This window comes from Lepisosteus oculatus, chromosome 17 (genome assembly GCF_040954835.1).
Source record: "Lepisosteus oculatus isolate fLepOcu1 chromosome 17, fLepOcu1.hap2, whole genome shotgun sequence".
NCBI lineage: Eukaryota > Metazoa > Chordata > Actinopteri > Semionotiformes > Lepisosteidae > Lepisosteus > Lepisosteus oculatus.
The window spans coordinates 11751026-11776183 of NC_090712.1; the positions used below are offsets into that span (position 1 = coordinate 11751026).

The 25158-nt window shown below is 35.7% G+C and overlaps 1 protein-coding gene across 4 annotated transcripts in view; it reads right to left on the reverse strand.

Annotated features, from left to right (window-relative positions):
* Positions 1 to 1396: 1396 nt before the first annotated feature.
* The window catches only part of wdr27 (WD repeat domain 27), a 76842-nt gene continuing 53080 nt past the window's right edge, over positions 1397 to 25158 (reverse strand). For all 4 annotated transcript variants that reach the window (XM_015362719.2, XM_015362718.2, XM_015362716.2 and 1 more), the window contains one exon: positions 1397 to 1748. In XM_015362719.2, coding sequence (XP_015218205.2) covers positions 1742 to 1748 — 7 coding nt within the window. In that variant the 3' untranslated portion in view covers positions 1397 to 1741. The remainder of the gene's footprint in view (positions 1749 to 25158) is intronic.

Here is a 25158-nt window from a genome sequence, read left to right on the forward strand (position 1 = left end):
GAGAATTTGTTCAATAAGAAAACAAAATCTTAATACCATATCAAACATCTTTCATATATAACCTTATGACAGTAGTGTTTCTTCCTGGAGCTACTACTGGGACGTTTATCCCATTAAATCTTAAACCAATTTAACTTTCACCCTTAGGAATGAAAGGAAATAAAATAATGGACATAGTCTCATTATAAATTCTGTCTGTATACCTCATGAATAACACTTTATAGAAATAACGTTTTAATAGAAACACATTTAAATATTAAATCAGAGAGTATAAACATAAAGCATAAGCCTAGTTAAATAACACATAGAACCCTTTAAATGTGCTACAATTAATGTGTTTAAAGAATCTGTAAGTTAATAGATATCTATATACTATACAAGATCAAATCAAGGGTTTGTGTATTGTGTTTTTTATGACAAACAGAAAACAGTTGGGAAGCAATATTCAGATGTTCTAATCTTTTGAATGATGGAAACACAGCTATGTTGTCAACCCGTCTCAGAGACTGCATCTTCTGATGTACCTTTTCTTTATTTGTGAACGGTTATTAGTTTCCTCTGTAGAGATCTAATTTACAGCTCTTTCCATTGTTTAAAACAACCTGGGCTCATAAAAACAATATCTCCATGTGTAGGCCAACAACAAAACAAAAGGTTGGATTGAAATCTATAGAGACATACTGTACAAACTGTATTTGCTATGTAAATGTATTCAGTATACAGTGTTTTTTGTAGTTACAGCTCACCCCTGCTCTGCTATCATAATAACCTGGACCAAAATAAAAAAGAATACCCAAATTTAAATTCATTATTTTAATACCATGTAATATGCAGCACTTGGTTATTTGGCCAAGTATGAGGTTATAGTACATCTCTTCCAAAAATCAGCAGTCTACATTCTTCGAAACAAAGGCCTGATTTTATTGCAAAATGGGAGTTGCAGGGAATGATCTCAGATGAATCTGTAGCAGCATATCCTTGCCAGGTCTGTAGCTAACATAGAATAGAACCTTCTCACAATACCTCAATTGCCTATTATGATCAAACTTGAACATTCTGATTCCTCAATGGGTAATACTCTCTATAAAATGGACTCTCCCAACTGAGACCAATAATATGTTCAATTTGCTTTCCCCACCCCATGTGAATGACATGCATCAAAGAAATTAAAATGTCATGTTAGTATAAGGAAATAATATAATGTGAGATAATGCTACTTGTCACTGGCAGTGCTCACAGATTCTCTACAAGTGGAACTCCTTCAGATATGAGCAGGGGGTGTACCAGTAGAATACGAATATTGCTCTGCACAGCATGTGGAGCTGAGCTGTTGCACCAGCCAAAAACAATGACAATTCAAATAAAATACCTTCTTCAGATAAAGGACATAATACTGTAGGTTCTGCATCTTGAGATGGAATGTTTCTCTACTTCCATCTTTATTTTTTTAATGGGATGCAATCCTTCACAACAGTTTGATATCCTTATGATTTTATACTGTATACACTCACAAAGTTCTATATGTTTCTCATACCCTGTCTTTCATTTACGGACTTCAGGCATAACCTGAATCCTTAAGAATTACATGTTTTACAGTAGCTTCCCCTGAAACCATGTGGTACTATAGTCAGGTGGTTAACATGTCACTCCTGTTTGATGCTGGGGATGTTGTTCCAGCGACTCTCATCTTTGAGTTGACCTCATGGTCTGAACAGCTGCAGTTTGCCATCAAGGGTGGCTGTCAAAAGCTGAAACAAAAGACACAAACATTTTAATATCATTCTTTAAAGGGAAACTGCAGTGTTTTTAAATTTCAGTAACAAAATAAATTAATTGACAGTATTGCAAAGTTTTTACGGCACAAAATTGTGAATGTTGTTACAAACCACTGCTCTCACCATAGGCGAGAGTGAGAGTTTGCAAGAATTTCCTGCTCACAAGTCACTGTGATGACTAAGGTAATGTGATGTACGAGCGAATAAGTATAGGTTGTGCAGGAGACATTTCACCACATTTCCTACATGATCTGCATGCAGAGTTAACTAAGTAGTATTTGTCGGCAAAACCATTGAGAGCAATGTTTCTATTAGTCTAAAAGAGATGTATTCACAAGCCTACTTATTTACAATGCAATAGGGCCTTTTCACATCACCAGACGTTTTGTGGCCTCATTCTGAATTGCAGAATTCAGAATGCGATTGCGCATACCTGGAAATTTCAGCTATTTGTGATGTCAATTGGAGGTTTTACACATTACTGTGTACATTTTACTTTTATTGTGGTTTGAAATGCACTCATCAATGCCGATTCTTTCTAACCCAAAAATGTAAAAATAGCTTTGCAATTTCTCTTTCAATCTGATTTTAGCTGATCTACATCACAAGCATATCCACCACACACAGAGAACAGCAGATCTCCTTTACATAAATAGGTTAAGACCCTCAATACAATACTGAATATTATCTCTTTCTCTACGATGAATATTCATCTTCATTGTACAGCTGAATGTTTAATAACTCAATTTTCTTGAGTTTTATTTCCAAGGAGACTGTTTTTCATAGTCATTTTTTTATTCAATTTATTTTATAACATGAACAAAACAAAATGTTCATCCTTTAGTGCATGCTTGGATGTTGACATATTCCATGGGATTTTGCATTGCTTTCAATCTTCAATCTACAGCATGTTTGCTATATTAGTAATTCCCAAGAGTGGTAATCTGTATTTGTTTATACGTTTGTTACAACATGTCTTACAAATGTCTTCAAAATTCTGCCAGCTCCTTGAGTATTGCTTCACTGAAAAGGAATCAAATCAGATGGGGGTGGTTCAAAATATGTTGTAACTGAAATCTGTGTTAAGATGAAGCTGATGAAAAACTAGTTACTCTCAGCAGCCTTCCTCTGATAAACACTGGAACAAAAGGAAGGTACAATAATCAGTCTTTATCTTACACTCCATGAATCATTTATCTGTCCAACTGCTTTTACAGTTTTTCCAAAAATGGATGCATTTGTTGTAGGGAGGATTTCATTTCCCTTCGAAAAATATTAATTTGCACAAATTACATCTAGCTAATTCTGGCTTTTTTATAATAATGTTTTAAGCAAAAAATAAACAGTCTTGGAAAAATATATAAAAAAGAAAGGGCAGTCCCAAAACATGAAACATGAACAGCTTCACCTGAAAAAAACATTTATTTTATTATTATTTATTTCCAATGAAAAAAGCATCAAGGCAAATATTCCTAACTTAATTATTTAGAAGGAAACAAAATTAACGAATGGATAAATTTGTAGTAAGGACTCACTGGATAACACAGAATGTAAAAAATCTAAATAACATTTGTATATTCCAAATATATTGAACTGATGTTTTAATCTTCAAATAATGAAGATATAAAGGTGCAGTATGTACAGTGGTACCAAGATGCTAATTAAATGACATGGAGAATTACTAATACTAAGGTGAATCGATGAGTTGTGGCAAATATATAACATTATATTAATCTTCTTTTGTCATTGCTGTTCCAGTATTGTTAGAGACTGCTAAACAGACTCCAAGGAGAATAATGGACATGGTTTTAAAATAATCTATAGAAATGGCCTGAAAGGTGTGTAGTGCAGTTATCTCATTAAGTCTCCTGTCAACACAGAGCTAAGAGCAGTAATAGAACGAGGCCTGCTTTGGAGCAGATGAACAGACATGGAAAATGTAATTGCATGTCATCTTATTCTAGAGTCTGTATATTTAACTTACACAAAATGAAAAGTTTTAGTAACAAGGTTGTTGAACATGGAATCAATGCAAATATAATATAGATTATGTCACTACTGTCAGTATGAGGCAGAACATACATAACATATTTTTTACAAAAATAAACACTATTTATTTTTAAATAAAAGAAATATCCACTGTTTCCCTGCCAAGATGGCTTTGTTGTGTTGAAGAAGTTAAGATAAATTTAGGGTCACAGCAGTCCTCATAATTACACCATACTATAAAGGCCCCTAAAGAGCATTACTCAACAATTATGGAGCTGAGTGCCACCTCACCCAGAATGAAGAGTCAGAAAGGCAGGAAGTAGTTTCTGACCTTGAAGGCCAAAACTGCAGACACTGCACTTACGTGTGAAAATTCAGTGGGCCAACTACCAGAGCTCTGTGATAAACAGCTCTGCTCCATGAGGGATTTTATTCTACTCTTAGAGAATAAATCAATATCTTTCCTATAGTTAAAGCTATCTGTGCCATTCTAGTGATCATCCAAACACACGTCCGCAGTTGGAGGAGAAGGTTATACTGAAGTTGCTCGGTTATCTGCCAAAAAATCATGCAAAAGGATGGATATTCTCCAAATTACCCAGCACCTGTACTGTGACAGCATCAAAACTGCAAGCGGCAAATTGTCAGAAAAGGAAATATCCCTGTTTCAATTCTAACTGGCTGAACAGGAAGTCAAAAGCCACTGATCTCACTCCTGCTTTCTTGGCCTGAGGTAAGCCTCTTAACAAACAATTCTACAAAAAAGGCTACATTTCCCGGCTATCCCTAAAACTGAAAGATCACAGAGGATCTCCAGAGCACAGAGCACAGACACGTACTTTTAAAATTACCCTCCTTGGCTGCACTGATTGACAACTCAGAAGCTTAGATGCATACAGTAACATTGGAATTTCAGAGCTTTACTGCTGTTATTCTCGGTACAGTGCAAAAAAAAATGTTTTGATCCAATGTAGAAATCCCTTTGCCAACTTAGGCTGCAGCTTCCTGCTTTACCTGGCCAAGACTAAGATCAACCAGGGTGGTCAATTCAGTCTGTTTGACTTGACACCACAAGTGTCAAAACAGAAAGGTTTGTCGGGGAACTGGAGGGAAGCGCTGACCAATTTACTGACTGAATCTGCAGCTGTACATCTAGACGTTGGAATTAGATCTTTTTTTCTGGCTGCTCTTTTTTTTTGAATATTCCTCGTACAGCATCTGCTTGGATTTCTTTAAAGCACAGATGTCCTGATTCAATGAAAATGCACAGAGATAATATGCTCTACTTTACTGTAACTCTCATACATTATAGCACCATTACTGAAGAGCTTGTGAAAGATCTTGAATAGGCACAGGGACCTTTGCACATGAAAACAGCCTCAAAACAAACAGAACACAAAAGGCTCAGGGTTTTATTAAACTTTTGGTTAATAATCAAAACAAATCTTCAAAACAAAAATCATCACATTAAGCTCTCCAAATGCCATGAGAAACCTCTCTCCCTAGACTCGCTCTTGGTGAATCTACACCAACCGTTATATACACAAACAAAAGCTTAAATTAAACCCATGTGAAAATGTGCATTATAATTAGGAGTTATACAATTAGTGACTACACCTAAGTGCACAAGAGCAATAATAATAATAATAATGAATAATTGCTTACATTTATATAGTGCTTTTCTGGACACTCTGGACAACCTGCCACAGACTGATGTACAGGTATCTGCTTATGGACTTGTAGGTTAGTGTTAGACAAGTAGGATTGTAATCATGGAAGCAAAATGGTATTTTGTTTTTAGTCTGGCAATGAGGGTCACAGCAGAGTGTGAACTGTTGTTTTACTCACCTATTCAGTGTATTTCTGTGTTCTGGATTTCTTACACTGCATTTTTGCCTAGCAAATTGGTGCTTACTTATGGACTAATTTAACATTTTTGTGGTTCTGTCTTCTTGCGTCTGCCTATGTTATCTTTTTAACATTAACTACAGAATATGCTTACTTTGTTCTTTCCTGTATATCACTGATCTGCTTTGTGTTACATGTGTTCACCTCCCAGGGAATGGGGTTTCCTTTATTGTTGTGCTTTTCAAATGTCTGGAAGAGAAGATTTGTAATCCTGGAACATGCATGTCTTGACTTCACCTGTCATAGAGCAATGTACATGTTCCCATTTGAGACACCAGAAGGCTGTTCAGATTGCTTTGCTTCAGAAGATCCATTTCAAGTCTACTGATATTAAAATATTTCAAAATGAATACTTTTATTTCTTGCACCTAATTATTTTAATCCACTTTCTGACCTACTTATTGCCTATGACTTAGAATTTCAGAATATGCATCATTTTAATACACCACTAGAAATAGCTTCAACAAGTATGTCTCTGTTCTTTGATTGCAATTATAATGGTGCAAAATATCTATACATTTTTTCTTCTAGCTGCAAAACAGACTCTAATATTGGCCATATTTTTATGCAATTTGATCCATTTTTAATGTAGTACTTTACCTGCACAAACATACTTCAGTCCATCAAATGTGATCATGTCTTGGTCCTGGATTTATTTTATTTGGTACAAGGATTCACTTACAGTATATAATAGCACACTCTTCCCCATTGTGTGGTGTGAGTCAAATTAAATTTCTTCTATTTCATGAAATTTGTGGTTTTGTTTGTACGTTTTTGTCAATTTAGACAAAAAATATTTGAAAAATAGTATGGTGAGAAACATGTATGCATAAAACTGTTTGTTTTAAAGATGACTCATATGCAGCAATTAATTTTGCTTTGAATTTTCCTGTAAAGTTTATTTAAAGGATACCAAAACCATGGGTAAGAGAACCAGGTCAGTTCTGTTACTCTAAACAGTTGCGTGAAGAGACACACCAGCTGCTTGAGGCATGAGAACAGATCTTGCGGATGAATCGGGAGTTAAGAGAGTTGTAACACATGAAGGAAGCTTGTGTTCAATGTAAGATATACCAGGACCACAAAGGGCCCTGAAAGACTGGGTTCAATTGATGAACCTCCCAGTGGTGTTTACAACTTTCTGTTGTTTAACTCAGTTGAATGGAGATTGTAAAACTTCAGTTTCCTGTCAACCATTCGTCTTCCACCCCACATACCGACTAGCTTTAGTATAACCAAGCATTCCAAGTCTGCCATTTGCTCTGAGAATAGCTCCTTGAGATATTTTAGTGATGCAAGGTGCACCAGAATCTATAAATCAGAGCTACCGGCGTAATTCTGCTCCTGCTGCTACAAAGGCTGTAATGTTATAAATCTTTAAGATACCGTATGATGCTGCCACCAATTATATCTTGAAAACCAGGAGTGCATTAATGAGTCTTGACTAATTTTAGCTTATAGTAGCATGCTCAGATGAACAACATCAATAAAATGATCTGTATATGCTTTCTACATCTAGGGATGGTAAAAGGTATTGTGGAAAAAAAAAACTGTTCATACCAGAACATCAGTAAAGCATGCAGTTTCTTAGTAACTGCAATTCAGAATATAGTTTCCAATATTTATAATAATAAATATATCTATATAGATATCTATATCACATTTAACCTTAGCAATTTACAGTACAGCATACAGTACATGGTAAAATGTATTTACCATGATTTGTAAGTTTGGCTTCCTAGGCTAAAAACATTTATTTCTCATTTATTCTGCATAGTGAAGCATTGAGTTTTTTATGACTCACAAATTAATAATACACTATATGTTTCTGTTTATTAGCTAATCGGAGCACACATCTTTAATTCCTTAATCTTAAATTTGTGTTGTATGCTAACAGTTGTAGACAGACAGCTAACTATTGCTCCATTGCCCCATCAAAATAATGGTGTGCTTTATAAAACCCTTTTCATCAGAATCCAACAGTAAAAATAATTCTTTGAAATGTTATGAACTTAATTAGTGTGCCAATTTCTTTTCATACTTGCTCTGTATATAATGCTTTTATGGTACAATAACTACAGCAGTTCCATGAATTGGTACTTAAAATACTATTTTAAAAATTAATGTCCATGATTTGGATCTTGTTTTATATTTTGCATCCAAAAAATAAAACTTCACCCTCAAAATATTTTGAGATACTGAATTAGAAATAAGAATTAAACATACTTTATACCTCCATGTTTATGTAACAATACATGGTGAAGAGTTATGGTTACAGTAGAAATTAATACCAAAATGCAGTAAAAAAGGAACAGATTAAGAACTAATTAAGAACAGTGATCTGATGCATGATTGTCTTTAATAATAATAATAATAATAATTGCTTACACTTATATAGCGCTATTCTGGACACTCCACTCAAAGCAGGTAATGGGGACTCCCCTCCACCACCACCAATGTGCAACATCCACCCACTAATCTCTTCACTAATGTTGAGATCTCTTAATTATGATGATTAGCCCAAAGTATCCCGAAGCCTCAACATATCTAAATTAATCCAGCACTGAAGCGTAGCACTCACCTGGGTGACATGAGTAGCTTTTTTATATGGCAGATCAGGTGGAGAAGTGAAAAACATGAATTAAAGATGTCAGATTGTGCTTGTTTTAAACCAGAAAAGGTATCTGTGTTAAAACCCCCTACTTTTAAGGCAGTGAGACCTTAATGACCAAGTAGCAAGGGCATCAGTTTAATTTCTCATTCATAGGATGGCACCTTGAATAGTCCCCACACTAATGTGTGGAAACTTTAGACCAGACAGTGCTCCCTTGTTGTTAACAGCACTACAACAAATGCAACCTGTTTTTTTTCCTGAGAGGTTTCTCATCCCATTACTAACTTGCTTAGCTTGTCCTAAGCCATTTCAAGAAATGTTTTGGACTGTCAGGGACAAGGCATGAGAGATTCTTTGCTCATGAAGTAACCTTTCACTATCTGTTCCAAAAATGGGACCCACTGTGAGAAGGGAAGGATTTAAGGCTTTCGTTTCAAAAACTCTTTAAATCAAAGCTGTAATTTGAAATATTTCCAACAATAAAGAAGACTGAGGTTACATTCATCTAACATAATCTGACCATCAAGATCAGTTCAGTGCAGAACTCACTGCACAAAATACATCAAGCTTAACTTATCCCTAGCCTGCATCACTTTTACCCAAATGGCTTTCTGACACTGTCAGCGTTCTCTTTACTAACGTCTTCTAAGCAAGGGAACCACCCTTCTTATTTCATAATGCATTCCAGCACCACCATCACCAATTATATCTTGAAATCTAACACCACAGTACCAAAGGAAAAGCGATTATTTAAATCTGTTTGCAGAAACCAGCCAGGAAACTCTCATGGTGGCATGGCTATCACTCAGAGACTTCTGTCATTGAAATCACGATGAAAACACTCACTGTCAGGAGTCTTCACACGATAGCTCCCTGCTCTGCCTAGATGGCTTTCCTAGCACTATTCTAAGAAAACTTAATTTCCATGCAAATGTTCAGAAAAATAATTTTAAATCTGTCTCTTGTCTCATGCATATTGTATGTGTCCATTTTCACAAACAATCAAAAGATGGTCTGATCGATTTCTCCACCACACTCCAACCAGAAAACTATATTGACTGCATTGACACACAGCCACATGTTCATAACCTTGTATTTGTCTGCACTGTTATTACAAAAATGTTTACTGACAGATACAGTAATATGGTATCTGTAGGTTAAAGAAAGAAGTTGTTTACCTTTGGAGACAGGGTATACCAAAGGTTAAGACGCAGAATGTACTACATTCCCACCAGGCAAAAAAAGAATGTATGCTGACAACAGTAGTAAGAAATGTGGTGGCTCAAATTTACTCAAAACCACCAAAAATAGTGATTTGTCAATGCCCTTTTTGTTTCTTTAACCGATATAGGTTTTCTCTAAGAAACTAGGGAAATACTTTATTTCTCTTTCAGACAGAATTCAAGCTAAACCTGTCACCTCAAATAATCTTTTTACTCTGTTCCAAAGAGCTGGTTTGTGTTTGTGGGTGGTGGGCCAGTACTTGTGCTCCATTGTGTGCAAAGACTAGGGCATCAATATTACACAATCCTGGCAGCAAAACCACATGGGAAGTGAAACAGAAGACCCATGCATGCAGAAACCATTTGCTTTGGGAATTCTATACATTTATGTCACAGGATCACAGACACACAAGAGAAGGAAACTGTGCATGGAGTTGGGTTTAGGAAAGGAAAAAAGCTGTTTCATATTGCTGAGTTTGAAAGAAGACTGTAAAACTTGTTTAAAAACAAGAATAGCTTCAATAATATTTTATATACTGTACTGTATAACACAAGTACTAGATCCACTTACATGGAGGTTAAGTAGTAATTGGTCAACAAAAGACCCACACATGCTGCTTCAATACTGTACAAAATGCAACTGGATTATGCTTACACACTGTTAGTGACAGTAAGCTTTGTTTTATTTATTGGTCTTCATATACAAAAATAAAATAAAATAATTTCTATACTATTATATACAATTAACTGCAATTATGTTTGTTGTACTGGAAACAATTTTGGTTACCACAAAAAAGATACTACTGCTCTGGAATCAGTCCAGAGAAGAGCAATCAAATGCCTTCCAGGATTTAAGCGAATGTCCTACACTCACAGGCTTAAAGAACCGAACATTGTCACCTCAGACAGAGAAGACTACAATGAGCCCTGAAGTGCAAGTATTCAAAATCCTCAAAAACCTTGACAAAAGCAACACAGTGTACTTCTTCAAAATGGCCAGTGAAGCACAAAACCAGAGGACACAAGTGGAAATGATGTGGAATGGCATTTAAAACTGAGAATAGGGGGCATTTCTTGATCCAAAGGCTTGTGGCAGTATGGATCAAGCTACCCAGCCATGTGAGAGATCCTAGGACAAATAACTTCCAAACAGGCCAGATGGTCCTAATGGCCTCTTCTTGTTTATAACCTTTCTTATTTTCTTAAGTGGTAAAACAGCCTGTCCTGCAAGCTAATATAAAAATTCTAAATGAAACCTACATATTAGTGTTGGTTTGACTTGTAAGCTGTTCACCTTGCCTGCATAGTCATAATTAAGAAGAAAATGCATGGAGAAATGTATGTACTGCATTATTGTGAAAGCTATTTAAAAATGACAGCAATGTTCCAATAATAAAACAAAATAAATGGTTTTAATACAGGAATATACCAATAGCTTATGCAGGCAACACCAGTGTCAGACAGAAAGGAAAGTTTGGACAGATCTGTCTAGCAGCACTAGGAAATCTTATCAGAAGATCAAAGATCAGGATAGAGACTTTGGCTTCTTGTGCAATCACTTACTCCACATTTTTAACATAAAACCTATTAATCTGTTTCTAATGTGTCTTGTGAAGTAGACCAGAATCATTTAGACTTTGAGAACCAGTTTCTTTTATAATGTTATTATTACTTACTCATAATCCTGCTATTTTACTTTAACCACTGACAGTGTCACTTTCACATCTGCTTTGGAAAGTGTTTGAAAAATGCAGGATGTTTTCCCATCATCCAAGATGTTTTTAATTGGGTAAATTAGAGCAAGCTAACTCAGTGAGTTCTGAAATATATTAAAATACCTAGATTTAAAGTCGATGACCATGTAATAGGCTATTCTTTCAAAGTAAAAGCTACAAATAAGCAGCATGCAATGTGTGCTTGTCTGAGAAACGTGAGACAAACTTCTATCACCTCCCTTGAATAAGCAATTCCTGCCTCTCAATCCTGTTGAAATGTGGCAGAAGTGGAAGAACCACTGAAATTCCATTTCATACATCTTTAGCTCCATCACAAACTCAACTGCAGAAAATCCTACAAGAAGAAAGGAACTGTAATGGAAATATTTCCAAATCTCATGAAGTAGATGCCATTTCCTGTGCAAAGTGATCTTACTGCTCCACACAACCCCAGTAAATTATTTATATGTTGGAGGATTCTTAATATGTTGTAGTAGTTCAGGTGGGTAGCTGCGTCAGCATGCGTAGGCTGCAAAGGAACAAGTAATAGGTTTATTCCATGCTGAAAAAAAGAAGAAAGAAAACACAACGTTTCGGCCGTGGAGCCTTTAATAGGCTCACACCTGAAGAAGGCTCCATGGCCGAAAGTTGTATTTTCTTTCTTCTTTTTTTCAGCATGGAATAAACCTATTACTTGTTTCTTAATATGTTGATCACTGAATGTATGATGCTTAAGTCTCTTATATATAACTTAATTATTTAATTCGGTGTACCTTTGTACAATTCAACCCTACAAAGGAAAATGTTATTGGAATGAATTATAGGTTTGTGAACAGAACTGGCATTGTTTCAAGATTTTGCTTAAACCCCAAATCTTTTTTATATTTATACTTTTGATTGATTGCCAAGGCGTGAGAAACAAAAAAAATAACACTAAGCCAAATATTAGATCAACACTACTTAAATATAATTAGAAGCAGCTCCCCACTGCATAGAGGCAAATACGAAACAGATTATATCTCATTAGTAATTATAATGTATAAAATCAACACTTCCCTTGAAGACAGTTTCACAGCATGAATTAAGATAGTATTATTACACTGGGAGCCAAAGGAAACACTCTAATTCAGCTTCCATTCAAGATAAACTTAAACTGGTATCAGTAAATTCTTAGTAAAATCTTTCAACGCAGGCTCAGCCTTAGAGAGTCACAAGCCCAAATAGCAGCACTTGAAAGGCATGTCATTATAGATTATTCTGCTGATTTTTTAATTGTTTAAGAACAAAAAATGAAACACAGAGGATATACTCTAAAACGTCCAAGAGATTTGAATATCATATGCTGCCAGCTGTGTCTCTAAGATACTGTATGATCACAGAGCTACAGTGTATGCTGCACAGAGCTATAAAACCAGATAGCTTGGAATATTAATCTTTTAGATGATTACAAAACTTTTGTCTAGACAATGTCACAAAATAAAACCATTCCAGATCCACTTAACGGTCACATATGCAAAGAACAAGAGGCATAGCAAATCACATTTTACCTGTGAAAATTAGCCTTGATCTAATCCACCTAAAATATATATATATAAAAAAGTATAAAGATAGTGAACGTGTTTACTTGTTGTTAGTGTAGAATCAGAGGAAAGAAAATCTCAAGGATTCTGCTACAATATAATCAGTGCTAGCTACTCATCATTAAGCTACTCAAAATGTATTCTTTCTAAGCATTGCAATCCAGAAATGAAGTTGAATTTTAAAAGAAGAACAGAAAGGACAGCTCCCCTCCTTACACAGGACGTTCCACACTTTTTTGTAAGACTTCGCAGCTGTTTGGGGATTTTTGGTGTACGCCAGCTGAGACTTCCACTTAGATCCAAATGTATATCTCTAACATCTGTTTTCCACACATCAATTTCTGTTTTTTCCTCTTAAACCTGGAAAGGGAGGTTCTAATGCTCCCTCATCGCTGCAACCTATAAGTGTGGCAAGGCGGAGAAGCCAGTAGTCACTGTTGTTGCACAGTACTGCCCTTTGTGTCTGGGCTCCTCCAGTGCAGTTTGTCCCATGTCTCTGAACTCAGGAAACACAGTTCAGCTCAGATACTGCCCTGCCTCCCCAGTTTGGAGAACCATGGGTTGCCTTCCCAGCAGGGTTCAGCAACTGGTCAGTACACAGATATGCTTGTCTGTGATAGGAGTTATAAATATTTGTGGTGGCTTTTACACATGAAGAAGGGACATCTTTTTATAAACCCTACAGTACCTATTTAAAATAGTTCACACCACTGCCACCCATGAATGTTACACATTTAATTCCTGAAATTCTGATGAAGGAGGGGAGCTCTCTGAGTGAAAACATTGTAGAAAAAGAACAAGAACAAAGACAAGATAAAATATTTTTAAGTAACTATTATACTTTGCCCAGAGAAGCTGATGATGCAGCACGTGCTGTATGTAGATCTGCAAATAATAGAAATAAAAATAAAACATAACTTACCTGTAAATCTCCTAAACTTTGAACCTTAGTGTAATTATTTCCAAAGGAGTATCATGGAATTTTTAATTTGAGTTATATCATACCCTTCTGATCTCAGAGCAGGAGAGATTTTTCAGGCCTCTGTTATTGAGGAGGCCTGACTGGCAGTAAAATTATGGTCAAGGCCAACAGGAGACATGCAGTTAGCTCAAAGAGCTTCTAATCAGGGCTCTGCAGGGCACTGCATGGTCAAGAACAGCCTTTTCAAGGTCAAAGAATGGGTTTTGTCAGATAACCCAACAGAATATTATATAACAAAATTAAAATTTGAACTCTTGCCTTTTTAATGACTAAGCAGAGAGGAAGCCATTTCCTGTTTTGTTTAAACTGCATAATTGGAAGTTAGGGGTAGTTTAGCTGTTTAAAAGTTATGTGACCATAAAAAAGAGTGTGTTTTACTCTCTCCAATTATTGCCTCGTTAACCTCAATAAATTACAATCATTAGTGTAGATTTAGTGACATTACATCAGCTAGTGGATAAAATATCAAGTAATAATAAGTAATAGGACATGAGTATTTTAGGTGGTTTGGTTCTGTTTTGTTAGCAATAACATGACAGTGTAAACTCTGTAGTTTGTCACTCTATGATTACTTGGCACCACACCGCCAATCCCTTAAAGAACAATTTAAGTCTGTTCTGCCTGAATCAGCACACCAACAAAACCACTAGTTCATGACCATGTGACCCAGCAGACACAATGCGTGTTTCCTTTCTGTTCTTTTAGTTTGGAGCCTTAGCTTATTCTTTTAATTTGTTTTGTTTAATTCTGGTTTGCTTGTGGGAGAAGGATTGCAGTCTTGAAGAAGACTTCTTTTCTTTTTATGAATGTACTGTGTACACTCAAGTGACTTTAAAATAAACATGGATTTGTAATGGGTACGTAGTGCTTAACATATATGTTCTTTGAAAATGCACCAACAGTAACCGATATAGTAATCTAGATTGTCATAAGGCTTTTCATAAGGCTTTTGATAAATTTTCTTCATAGAAGACTAAATTATATTTAGACTTTGGCATAGTTAGCAAACTAGCCAAGGTCATAGATGCTACCAAACTATGAACATTAGCAAACATTGCAGTACTAACAAATGAAATTTAAAAAGATTTAGATTTAATTCAATATTGGGTTTAGTTTCTGTACATAATGGAAGTACATATAACTTAAAAATGATTGGATGAGATTCTTGGATGATCAATGGAATCTTGCATGATCATGAAATAAAGGAAAAATATAATTAAAACACAAAACATCCTCCATCACTCCAGAGGTAAACACTCAAGTATCGTCATTGAGTAATGAAGAGTGTCTGAATATCACAATTCACAGTGCCATACAGGAAATAATTGACATATAAGAATCTAACGTTTCTGCAGAAGAAGGAGAAAATACTTGAATGGAGCTGTGATGGGAGGGCTGGGCTATGAATGTCCCAATTACACATCCAAAGCCTCTTCATCAAGAAACAATTCATCTTCCAAAACAAATATCAGTATGTTTTTTTTATTGTTTTCCACATGGGACAAATTCATTTTCCTTTGCTTAAGTTTTTTTTGGACGATCACATATTCTGTTTTGGAATTTCTTCATGGAAGACAACCCACAAGGCATACTGGTTATTCCTGCTTCTGAGACTGGAGCTGCTGCTCGGCTTGGCTTTGGATTTGCATGATTACTTTTCAAGAAAGTGAATGTATATTTTACCCCTAACATTTCACTTTGGCAGCACAAATGGAACTTTTTTGTGCACTGAGAATCATCTGTTCAGGGTACTCTAGGCTCTCTGGAGGTGAGTGAATTCAGTTTGGGTCACAAGCGAAATCTTTTCTTATAACCCTCAAGGGTCCTGCGTCAATGCCATGAACCCATGACTCAGCACAATGATGTCTTTAAACAGGGCACGAGAATGCAAGCAAGCTACTCCCAGTTACATATAAGTAGGAACAGGAGACAACATTAGCGGAAACAATTTTTACCTTTTTTGTTTACTGAAAAGGTTACACAAGGAATCCCAAAACACAATGTAGAACATGTCCTCAATTATGAATTTATTTTAAAATTTTTAAGGTTTCAAAGAAGTTCAAAGAAGAACTGAACTGCTGCAAAAGAACACATGTTGAAGAAGTTAAAATTTGAAATGTGCTAAAAAGCTGAGCAGTAATCTGCTGATAACACTACCCACACAGGTGCCTGCAGTGTAGGACCTTAAAAGTCTACAGTATGTACATACTACCAAAATGAACCGTCATTTCTGAAATAGTTCAGCTACACTTTATCCAAGTGAAATACAGGGAGATTTAACTGTCTAAGATGGGTAATACCATAAGGTGCACAGTATGTTCTCCAGTAGTAATAATAAACATTAGCTTTGAAAATCTAATTTTGTACAGGTGCACTCTTGCTTTTAAAACTGTCACAAAAGTATGAACACAATTTTGACATTAGCAGTCCAGTCTTTGATGTCAAGCCAGTTTTTAAAGTATAGGGTTTATTTTAGCTTTCATGTGCTATGATTCAATGCCAATGAGTAGATATGACCATTTTTAAACTAACCAACCTGACACCTGAGGAGCTGTACAAGCACCTTGAATCAAACTGAATTAATTACACTTTATTGCCCCTAGGGGAATTTGTCTTGTGCATCAAGAATTTGTACATATACAGTACAATACAACAAAACCATAATGCAAAACAACATTTAACAACATCGCTTCCTCAGAATTCTGAATTATCTGAATGATATACTGTAGAAGACAGATAAGATACTGGCACATAAAATAAAGGACAGATCCAAAAAATACACCTTGCACCTCCACATTTTCTTTATATTACTGTTACTCCCATAAAAAAGCTTTTTCACAGATATAACCTATTATGCCGCCTATTCTGACATTTAAGAGCAAGCAGTAAATAAATTTAAAAAGCTCACGGAAAGAGGATAAAAATATGTAAGAAATCTGAAGATTAAATATTTAAAATATAATAACAGAATTATAATCTTCAGAATTCTTAATGAAAATAATATTTTGAATTTCCCTATGACATACGACTGATACGTGTATACTGTCAGCATATTCAAAGCGAATAATAAATTAATAAAGAGAGTCTGTCCCTGATGGCTCTTGCCATCTTCCCCAGCAACCATCCATTTCTGAAGCAGCTGGTCTCCTGAAGATCCTGACAGTAGACCCAAAGCAAACTGCACTCTCCACCACAGTCACTGGCTGGAGATGCTTTGAGTGGTGCTGGAGAGTTAGAAGATATATATATACAAACTATTTTTGACAGTGAGGACTGTGCATATGTAATCAGATATGCTACTCAGCCTTGCCGGAATATTTCAGTTACTGAAGGCTCTTGTGGAAGAAAGTGGATGTTCTGACTTTGAGGCTTTGAAGTACAGTCATCTGCCTCCATAGTGGTGGCAAATATGACCAGTAGTTTGGGAGCAAGGCAGAAATGCTCAAACAGACAATATTTTGCTGAGCATGTATCCCAACAAAAAATGCTTTCAAGGCTGAGCTATGAGGGATGACACCTGGGAAACATACGCAACTGTTCTGCATTTTGTGGCTACTAGAAGGATTTTATTGGCACATTGTTGTCCTAATTGCTCTATAAGGACTTTTAGGGGACAATGTTTATGCTGCACATTTGGAATCATCACAGGGCTACACTCTCAGCAGCATACTGTAGGTTAAAATGCTCAGAATGATTCCGTTCACAAATAACATAAAATAATGTTTTCTGAAACAAAGAACATTTATTCTGGGGTTCTTAAGGTATATAGTAGCTAATGAATCTTAGGCAATCATAGATGTTCATTTGAATAGTCCTGGAGGAGGCATGAAATCAGAAACTTTCAATCAAATTAATTATCATTAAGTTCAACCTCCAAAGGGGTATTCTGATTGCTCTGAACATTTGGGGTTACTTTGTAATGCTTTTCAAGTCCAAGTTTTGTCCTGGACTGGATTCACATTAATTTGGTGTTTTCATTCATATATTCCACACCATGTATTAGGACGCAGTACTTCTGCTGAAAAGTAAAAAACGAAAAAACTAAAACATGTGAATGGTCTCTACCCCTGGTATACTGAGACCTGCAGTGCTGTCAACAGTAATTAAAATAGAGGGAGAGCTGGGACTTTTTGCCTCATCTATGTGATTCCTCACCCGGAGTTTATTCGACAGAGTGGCCTGAGGGGACCACACACTTCAATGTATTGTGTAAAGACATCAAAGCCAATTGCCTTCCTTCCAGCCAGATGGCTACATGGATCCATCTACTTCTGGCCGAGCTCTGAAAGGCTATGCATTCTGTATGCCAAAAGAGTCATTTGGATGGGTCTACGCTGCTTCGGATGTCAGTGATGAGTTATGACTAAAAAGTGAGTTCAAGATTCAGTTCAACAAAGCATTGGATGTGCCCTAAAAATCTGGACATTTTCATTTCATGGAACATGCCAAAGAATAATCAACAACCAGAAGAAGATATTATTGTTTGTTCTAAACTGTTGTGCTTTAATTAAAGTGAGTAGACTATCCGATATCTTAGACAGTGAAGTTTCCAGTCTGTTAGAAGAATTCTATCAAATGCTGGCTTCTACACACAATAGCCTTTCTAAAAGAAGTGTAAACCATTATAATCTGGTGTATGGTCCACTGACATGCAGAGCCACACACCCATCTTATTAAAAAAGTGGTTCAAACTATCTGACATAAACAGGGCTTTCCACAAACTGACTTCCTTGACATCAGACAGTCAGGAGACAGCAATGGGGTCAAGACTAAGGGTGTGTGTGGATCTCTTCATGAATGACTCAATGACTTCATGTACAAACTGTGAAGAGATACTGTATCACACAATACTTTACTTTTAGGGTGATTGGTCATTGTGACTGTAAATCCTATACGAAACCTGACATTTCCACATATACAACCCTTTTTCTCCTGGTTATTACTTGGACTTTTGACAAAAGCGTTAGATAAATGTTTTCTAGATATTTCCACATCTGTGCATTATAATTTAAACAATACATCTAAAAATGTTTAGGGAATGAACTCATATTTTCTGGCAAAATTCCCTACCACAAATTCATAGACGCACTGCACACAGAATTCTTAGGATTCATCAATTGTGTGGATAAAAAGTAGAAGTGTCCACTGTTTATACCATGGATAAATCTACTTTGAAAAATGGTACCATAACAAAAGCAGCTGTCTGTAAAACAATCCAAGATATGCAAGCATTATGAAGTGAAGAAAAAGCAGGTTAGAAAATAATAAATTAAAAATCCTACTTAACAAAACAAACATAAGGCTCGGGTTATGCATCTAAGACAGGGGGCCAGTACAAAACATTAAAGAGACACTATAGTTGTTGACATTCCTATCTAAGAGTCTGAATAAACAGTTCATCCTTCACAGCTCTGGAAGACACATGAAACCTTCAGCCAATCTGATAATGCTAGAGGTGGTGAAGAAATGATGTATATGTGGGGTTGGCAGTGAAATGCGCAAAAACATCAGCCCCACATCTGCATGTCTGTCTTTCTTAGTGGGTAGGCTATACCAGTCTAACAGTTTCTCATTTTGTTTAGTTGTGGTGAAGAAAAAAAAAATGACCAAAGGCTGCTGGTATTTGCAGGGACTGCTGTATAATTACCCTAAACAAAGACCTCACTGGCACTGGAAAAATCTGATTAAATAAATGTGCTATTTTTCAGTGTACACTGAATGATAAAAACCCTCAATGAAATTACTCTTAAATTTCATGAGAATAAGTTAAAATGTCATGAGATACATATTAATCTATTTTGGATTTGTGTAGATGATTTTCTATTTTTGTTATTTATGACATACAAGAACATCTAGAAATTGATTGCTTTAGCAGGTAGGTTTCCATTATCTTCTCTAAAACCAGTAGGGACCAATATAATTTATCTTGTTTGAGTATTTCTCTGATTTATTCTGCAAAAATATTATTTGATGAGGTATATGTATTTCTAACTCTATAAGGTTTTCAGTACATTCAGAGGAATAATGATATACAATTCTCATACTACGTAAATAGACTAATAAACACTTGAGTGTTATAATGGAACAGTTTTTTTACTAGGAGGTAAAGGTCTCGAGGCATGCACCCAGAGAGGTCACAATTTCTTTAGTAACAACTCAGTCAATAACAATGTTTTCTGTACCGTACTTGCCTTTTACACACTGAATTCACAACACAGTTAAGACATCTCTACATGTTATTTAGAGAATAGTAAATAATCAAAATTAAGTTTATTTGAGCATTCTCAGATTAATATGTAATGCAGGCACTATTTTCACTTTTGAAAACTAAAAATATTAAAATCTATGACATTTACAGGAACAGATTTCCAAGCGCCTTGCTCCAGTACAAAATTTGCAATGTTTTAAAAAAAATAAAACTAGCTATAAGTGAAAAACATTATTTCTACACTTGTCCTGTGTCAAGGGTGATATTTCAGAGTACCAGGGTGGACCCTATGCAGCGCTGAGACTGTAGGCAGTGAGTGTTTGGCGTCCAAATCCCAAGGGTGAAATGCAGAAGTCGTAGTCGAGGTAGGGAAGCTAGGTCGGGTATCAGAAGAGTTGGGTCGAGTGTATCCAAATCCAAAACGCAAGACGAAGTCACAGCCAGAGATAAAACAAGGTTGGGTTGCGAGAAATCAGGTTGATAATAGAAAACCCGCACAAGAGGAAGCCAAAGGTGATTCTCAATAATGAGCGGGGACTGAGTGGAGTGAGAGGGTATAAATAGGGAAGAGTGTGAGGAGTGACAATTGTGTTGGTGGCGAGAGGTGCGCGTTGAAATGCGGTTCATGACATCCTGTCTTTAGAATTGATTGACATCATCATAGATTTCTGAAAACCTTCAGCAAATTAATTTAGCTCTGACTCAAAAAGTTTTGAAAATCCTCCTGTCAGTAAGTAAACACATAGAAGTTATACCTCTGATATTTCAGCCCTTGGGAGATATATATATTGACACTTTCCAATCAAAATCTTACAGCAAGAGGAAAAGGTACATAGTGGAAATCCCCTCTCCCCGTCAATTGCTATGAAAAAATAATGAATTTGAAACAACGTAACAATCTCAGTTCCTGAGCAAGGTACTGTACAATGATTCTAGAATAATGAGGTAGGACAAACGTTACAGAACTGTAATATCGTGATCAGTCATCAAAGTGAGTAAATAGGCAACTTCCAGATACATATTAAAAGTTAGAAGGGAAATGTGAAAGAAATAAAATGAATTCTTGAAAACCTAGGCTATACATCCTAGAAGAAACTGATTTTATTTAAAATGTACTGAATTATTGGTTCAAGCAAGAAATAAAAAATGTACGAGGCAAGGAGCTTTAAAGGAGTTTGCTTTCCTCTAAATTATTATTTGTAAGGCAAAGAATTTACAAATAACAATTTATGAGAGGTGTTCCTTTCTCACTCTTCTTTTTTAAGAGTCACCTGTAGTCTGAATGCAATCAATCAAGGACCACTTATTGAACAAAGTGATACTCAGTATATAGTTTTTTCATGTGTAAATAATGTTGAACCCTTTGAAGAGTATAGTCTGCTCTATGGTAGATACTGTAAAGATAAAAAATCTTAAATTAAGTGTGAACTGCACAGTTTAAGAAATGAACCAGAATAAGTCCTCATGAAGCAGTGATCTCAGTTCTTTTGAAATACAAATGAAACACAGGCTCAGAAAAAAGGCAGAACAGTACCAAAAAATAAAGTTATGGCATATAACTAAAAACAGAAGATTAAAGCCATTTCTTGAAAGAAGACAGAGTATCAGATTCAACAACAGGGCTGGTTGGCTTTTTGAATTTAGAAAAAGTTGCCTTTTAATTCAAGAGAAACTCAATCATGTTTCTGCATGGTGTTAACTTTAAGAAAATGTAATCAACGTGCTGCACCTTAATCACCATGTAACAGGAACTGCACAGGCACCAAGGGTCCAGATTGACTCTGTACTGTACTGCAGCCTGACCATTCGTCTGTCCATTTTATTTACAGATTAATACCACAATGAGGAATATAATTTTTGCTCTATGAAAATTTCTAACAGGCAATTGCATTTCTCCACTTCAATAGTCTCGTTTGCAGGAATAAGTTAATAGCACAGCCTCTGACTCAAATATTTGATATTTTACAGTATGTAGTCTACATCTAGGGTTCAACCTGCTTTCCAAACAACTTCTCTGAACTTGATGAGGTACTTTGGTACTGGTAATTTTACATTTTTTACAATATTTTTCCAACCTTCATCATTATACTGTATATTGTAAATCAATGGCTTACATTAGCCTTTTATGCTTGAAGAACTGCAAGTTTGTGAAGCCTTGAACAGGTACTGTATGTAGTAAATTCCATGGATCTTCCTCCACCTCTATGCAATAGTCATTTCAACCAGATTCAGATTGCTGAGAAGCTCATTACTCATGAATTGTTCACTTTAGAGAATGGTAAAGAATGCATTGCAGATAATCTCTTCTGCAGATAAAAGAACGGTGGTGAAAAGCTCCTGGCACCAATTTGTAGTTGAATCCACAAGTTCCTGTCTGTGAAACCTCTGTCTTAAAGGAATAAGTCATTGCTTTTCCAGCTGTATTCACACAGCTCAATATCATAGGTGCTGTATGAAGTAATTATGGTCTCTACTTTGAAGACTTAAAAAGACGAACAGTAAGTATCTGCAAAATAGATGCCAGCAAGAAAAGAAAGAGTGGATCCATTTTTAAGACAGCAATTCTCTTCTGTTACCCAATCTAAAAAAAAAACACGTTACTCAGAAGAAACCTCCCACCCATTCCATCCTCCCTTTATGCGACGCAATGATGCAAAGACAGAATGCATGCCTAAAAATCAAGGTCATGTTATTTTTAAAGCTGCAATAAGAGCTTGTTACTCCGATGCATTCTTCAGATGAGTTCATAAGAAAGCAATGGGAAAACAAGCACCAACAGACCTGTCTGCAGAAGCAATTAATGATTATATTATTTATATTTTCCAATACAGATAGCACTTAAAACAAAGCAGAGAGTCTTTCTAATTTATATGAATTTGTTTTCTTCAGCTAGAAAGTGAACAATTTCAGTTTTAATCTTTACAGTCCTCTTTGGCAACTGAAAATATGCTGAAAACATAACTAGGAAATTGTCCTTGAACCTGTGTTCTAATGTATGACACCTGAGTTTCATCTGTTAGCACAGAAAAATGGACCCAGGTCACAGCAGGGCAAAGAAACAAGAAGTACTGTATAAGGAGACATTCTAATGGTAAAAAAACATTCAAGGCATTCTATACACTTTGAGACAATCTTTAATTAGACCCCAAAATTTCACACATATGATTTTAAGGAAAATATGTTAACAAAATACTAGAAACAAAATTGTGAGGCATCAGATGTACAGCAGATATAATAAGAGTCACCATTGCTTTGCTCAATGTTCAATAAACTCTACATTCTTAATTCATCACTCATTGAACTAATACACATTTGTGCTTAAAACCTGTTTCCTGAACTTTCCCCATGTAATAAAAGATGAAGGGATAACTGTCTAAAGACTCACACATAAAAACACACATTTTAGTGGCCTCTTATTCAATTCTAAAAATGTAAATCCACCTAATATTTGTGATAAAATCTGTGACTACTAAATATGTCCAACCAAATATGTTTCATAACACAATTATTAGGATTTATTTATCATAGACCCTGAAATACAATAGGGCTTCTGTATTAAATTATTTTAGATATATAAGATTTTCAGTTCTAAACCATGTGAAATTGAATACTGCCTCTGTTTAACATCTACAGTATGTCCAGCTCTCAAATTAATAGTACTTTGCAATACTGTTTCTGCTGTTTATCTTAGTCTGGACACCTTTTACCCAATGTATTATCCTGCAGAGTGAGTGTGTTTTTCCCGGGTAGATTACCCACAGTCACTATACAACATATCCACATCATAAAGCTGACCCTCAGCTCACCTCATCACCGTTATGTTTCTGCTCATTTGGGAAAGCAGACTAGCATTCCTTTAGCTTCCAGTCTGGAAAGACTCAGCTTGTGATTGCATTAAATAAATTCCTGAAGTTATGAAGTACACTGTCTTCAAAGGTATTACAGTGTGATCTCAGCGGGATTAGCTGCAACCATGGACCAAGGGGAAAAAACATCCCATTGCTATTCATATCCATTTAGAAATGGAAGCATAAAAATATTACACTCCTCCATACCCTTGTCCAAAATCTTTAAATGATATTAATAATCTACTGTCAATCTGGTATGATAGGATATCAGAGAAAATGGACTAGAAACAACAAAGTCTGTTAGACAATTTCAATAATGTTGGAGAAAACTTCAAAGAAATGAAGAAAACTTTAAAAAGCGAAATCCTTGCTAACTTCAATTAGCTTAAATGTTGCTCTAATGGAATTACAGCAAAAATCCTTTACAGAAATAATTACAAAAAATCGTTCTTGTTTACAGTTCACTGTTACTGTAGTAAAAAGTGACTTTTAAGTATCATACACATTTATTGTTGAAGTATATACTTATGTACTTGAAAATAAGCCAATCTGAAAAACAGTATTTAAATTCTAGCATGACATGTACTGTAAGCACAAGCTGAAGAAGTGCAAATCTTCGATTGAAGTGATTACTGTATTCTTTTTTTGTAAACAGCAAAGAAACTAAACCAAAGCTTTATTTCTTTGCTGTTTACAAAAAAAAGACATACTACTAGCATCGGGTGACTGTTTCTCAGTGCTAATCATGATCAGAAACAATTAATCAATGATTCAAATGATGAATGTGTAAACTATCAATAATATATATTTTAATATTACAGCACAGGTATGTCATCAAATTCTGTCATTATTTAAACTCAGCAAAGTTGTTCATAGTATGCAGGAGAAACACCATCTTAATCTTTGTCCGTGTAAAGATATAGGAAGTTAACTTGATTTCCTTTGCTGCAAGATCATGTATCCTGAAATCATCCCAGAACACATCATACACAACCAAACAGTTACTGTAAGGCTGTACTCTTATTGGCAACCGATGTGCTAGCAATCTGATCATGGAATGGGCCTTTATCTGTGAGAGGCTGGGCAATTGGAGAGGTGAAGGAGGTACTACATGTGCTGCACCTCCCAGGTGATAGAATGGCTCAAGAAGTGGCAGCCAGGAGATACCACCCGGCCCATTCATTACCATTGCTTGTGCAGAAGGTACTACCCTCTGCCATTCCATGGTCTGATCCTAAACAGACTGGGTGATATTGAAATAGAGTGCATTGTTGCAACACTGTGAAATCCCTATCTGTTTCATGCACAGTGCTTAT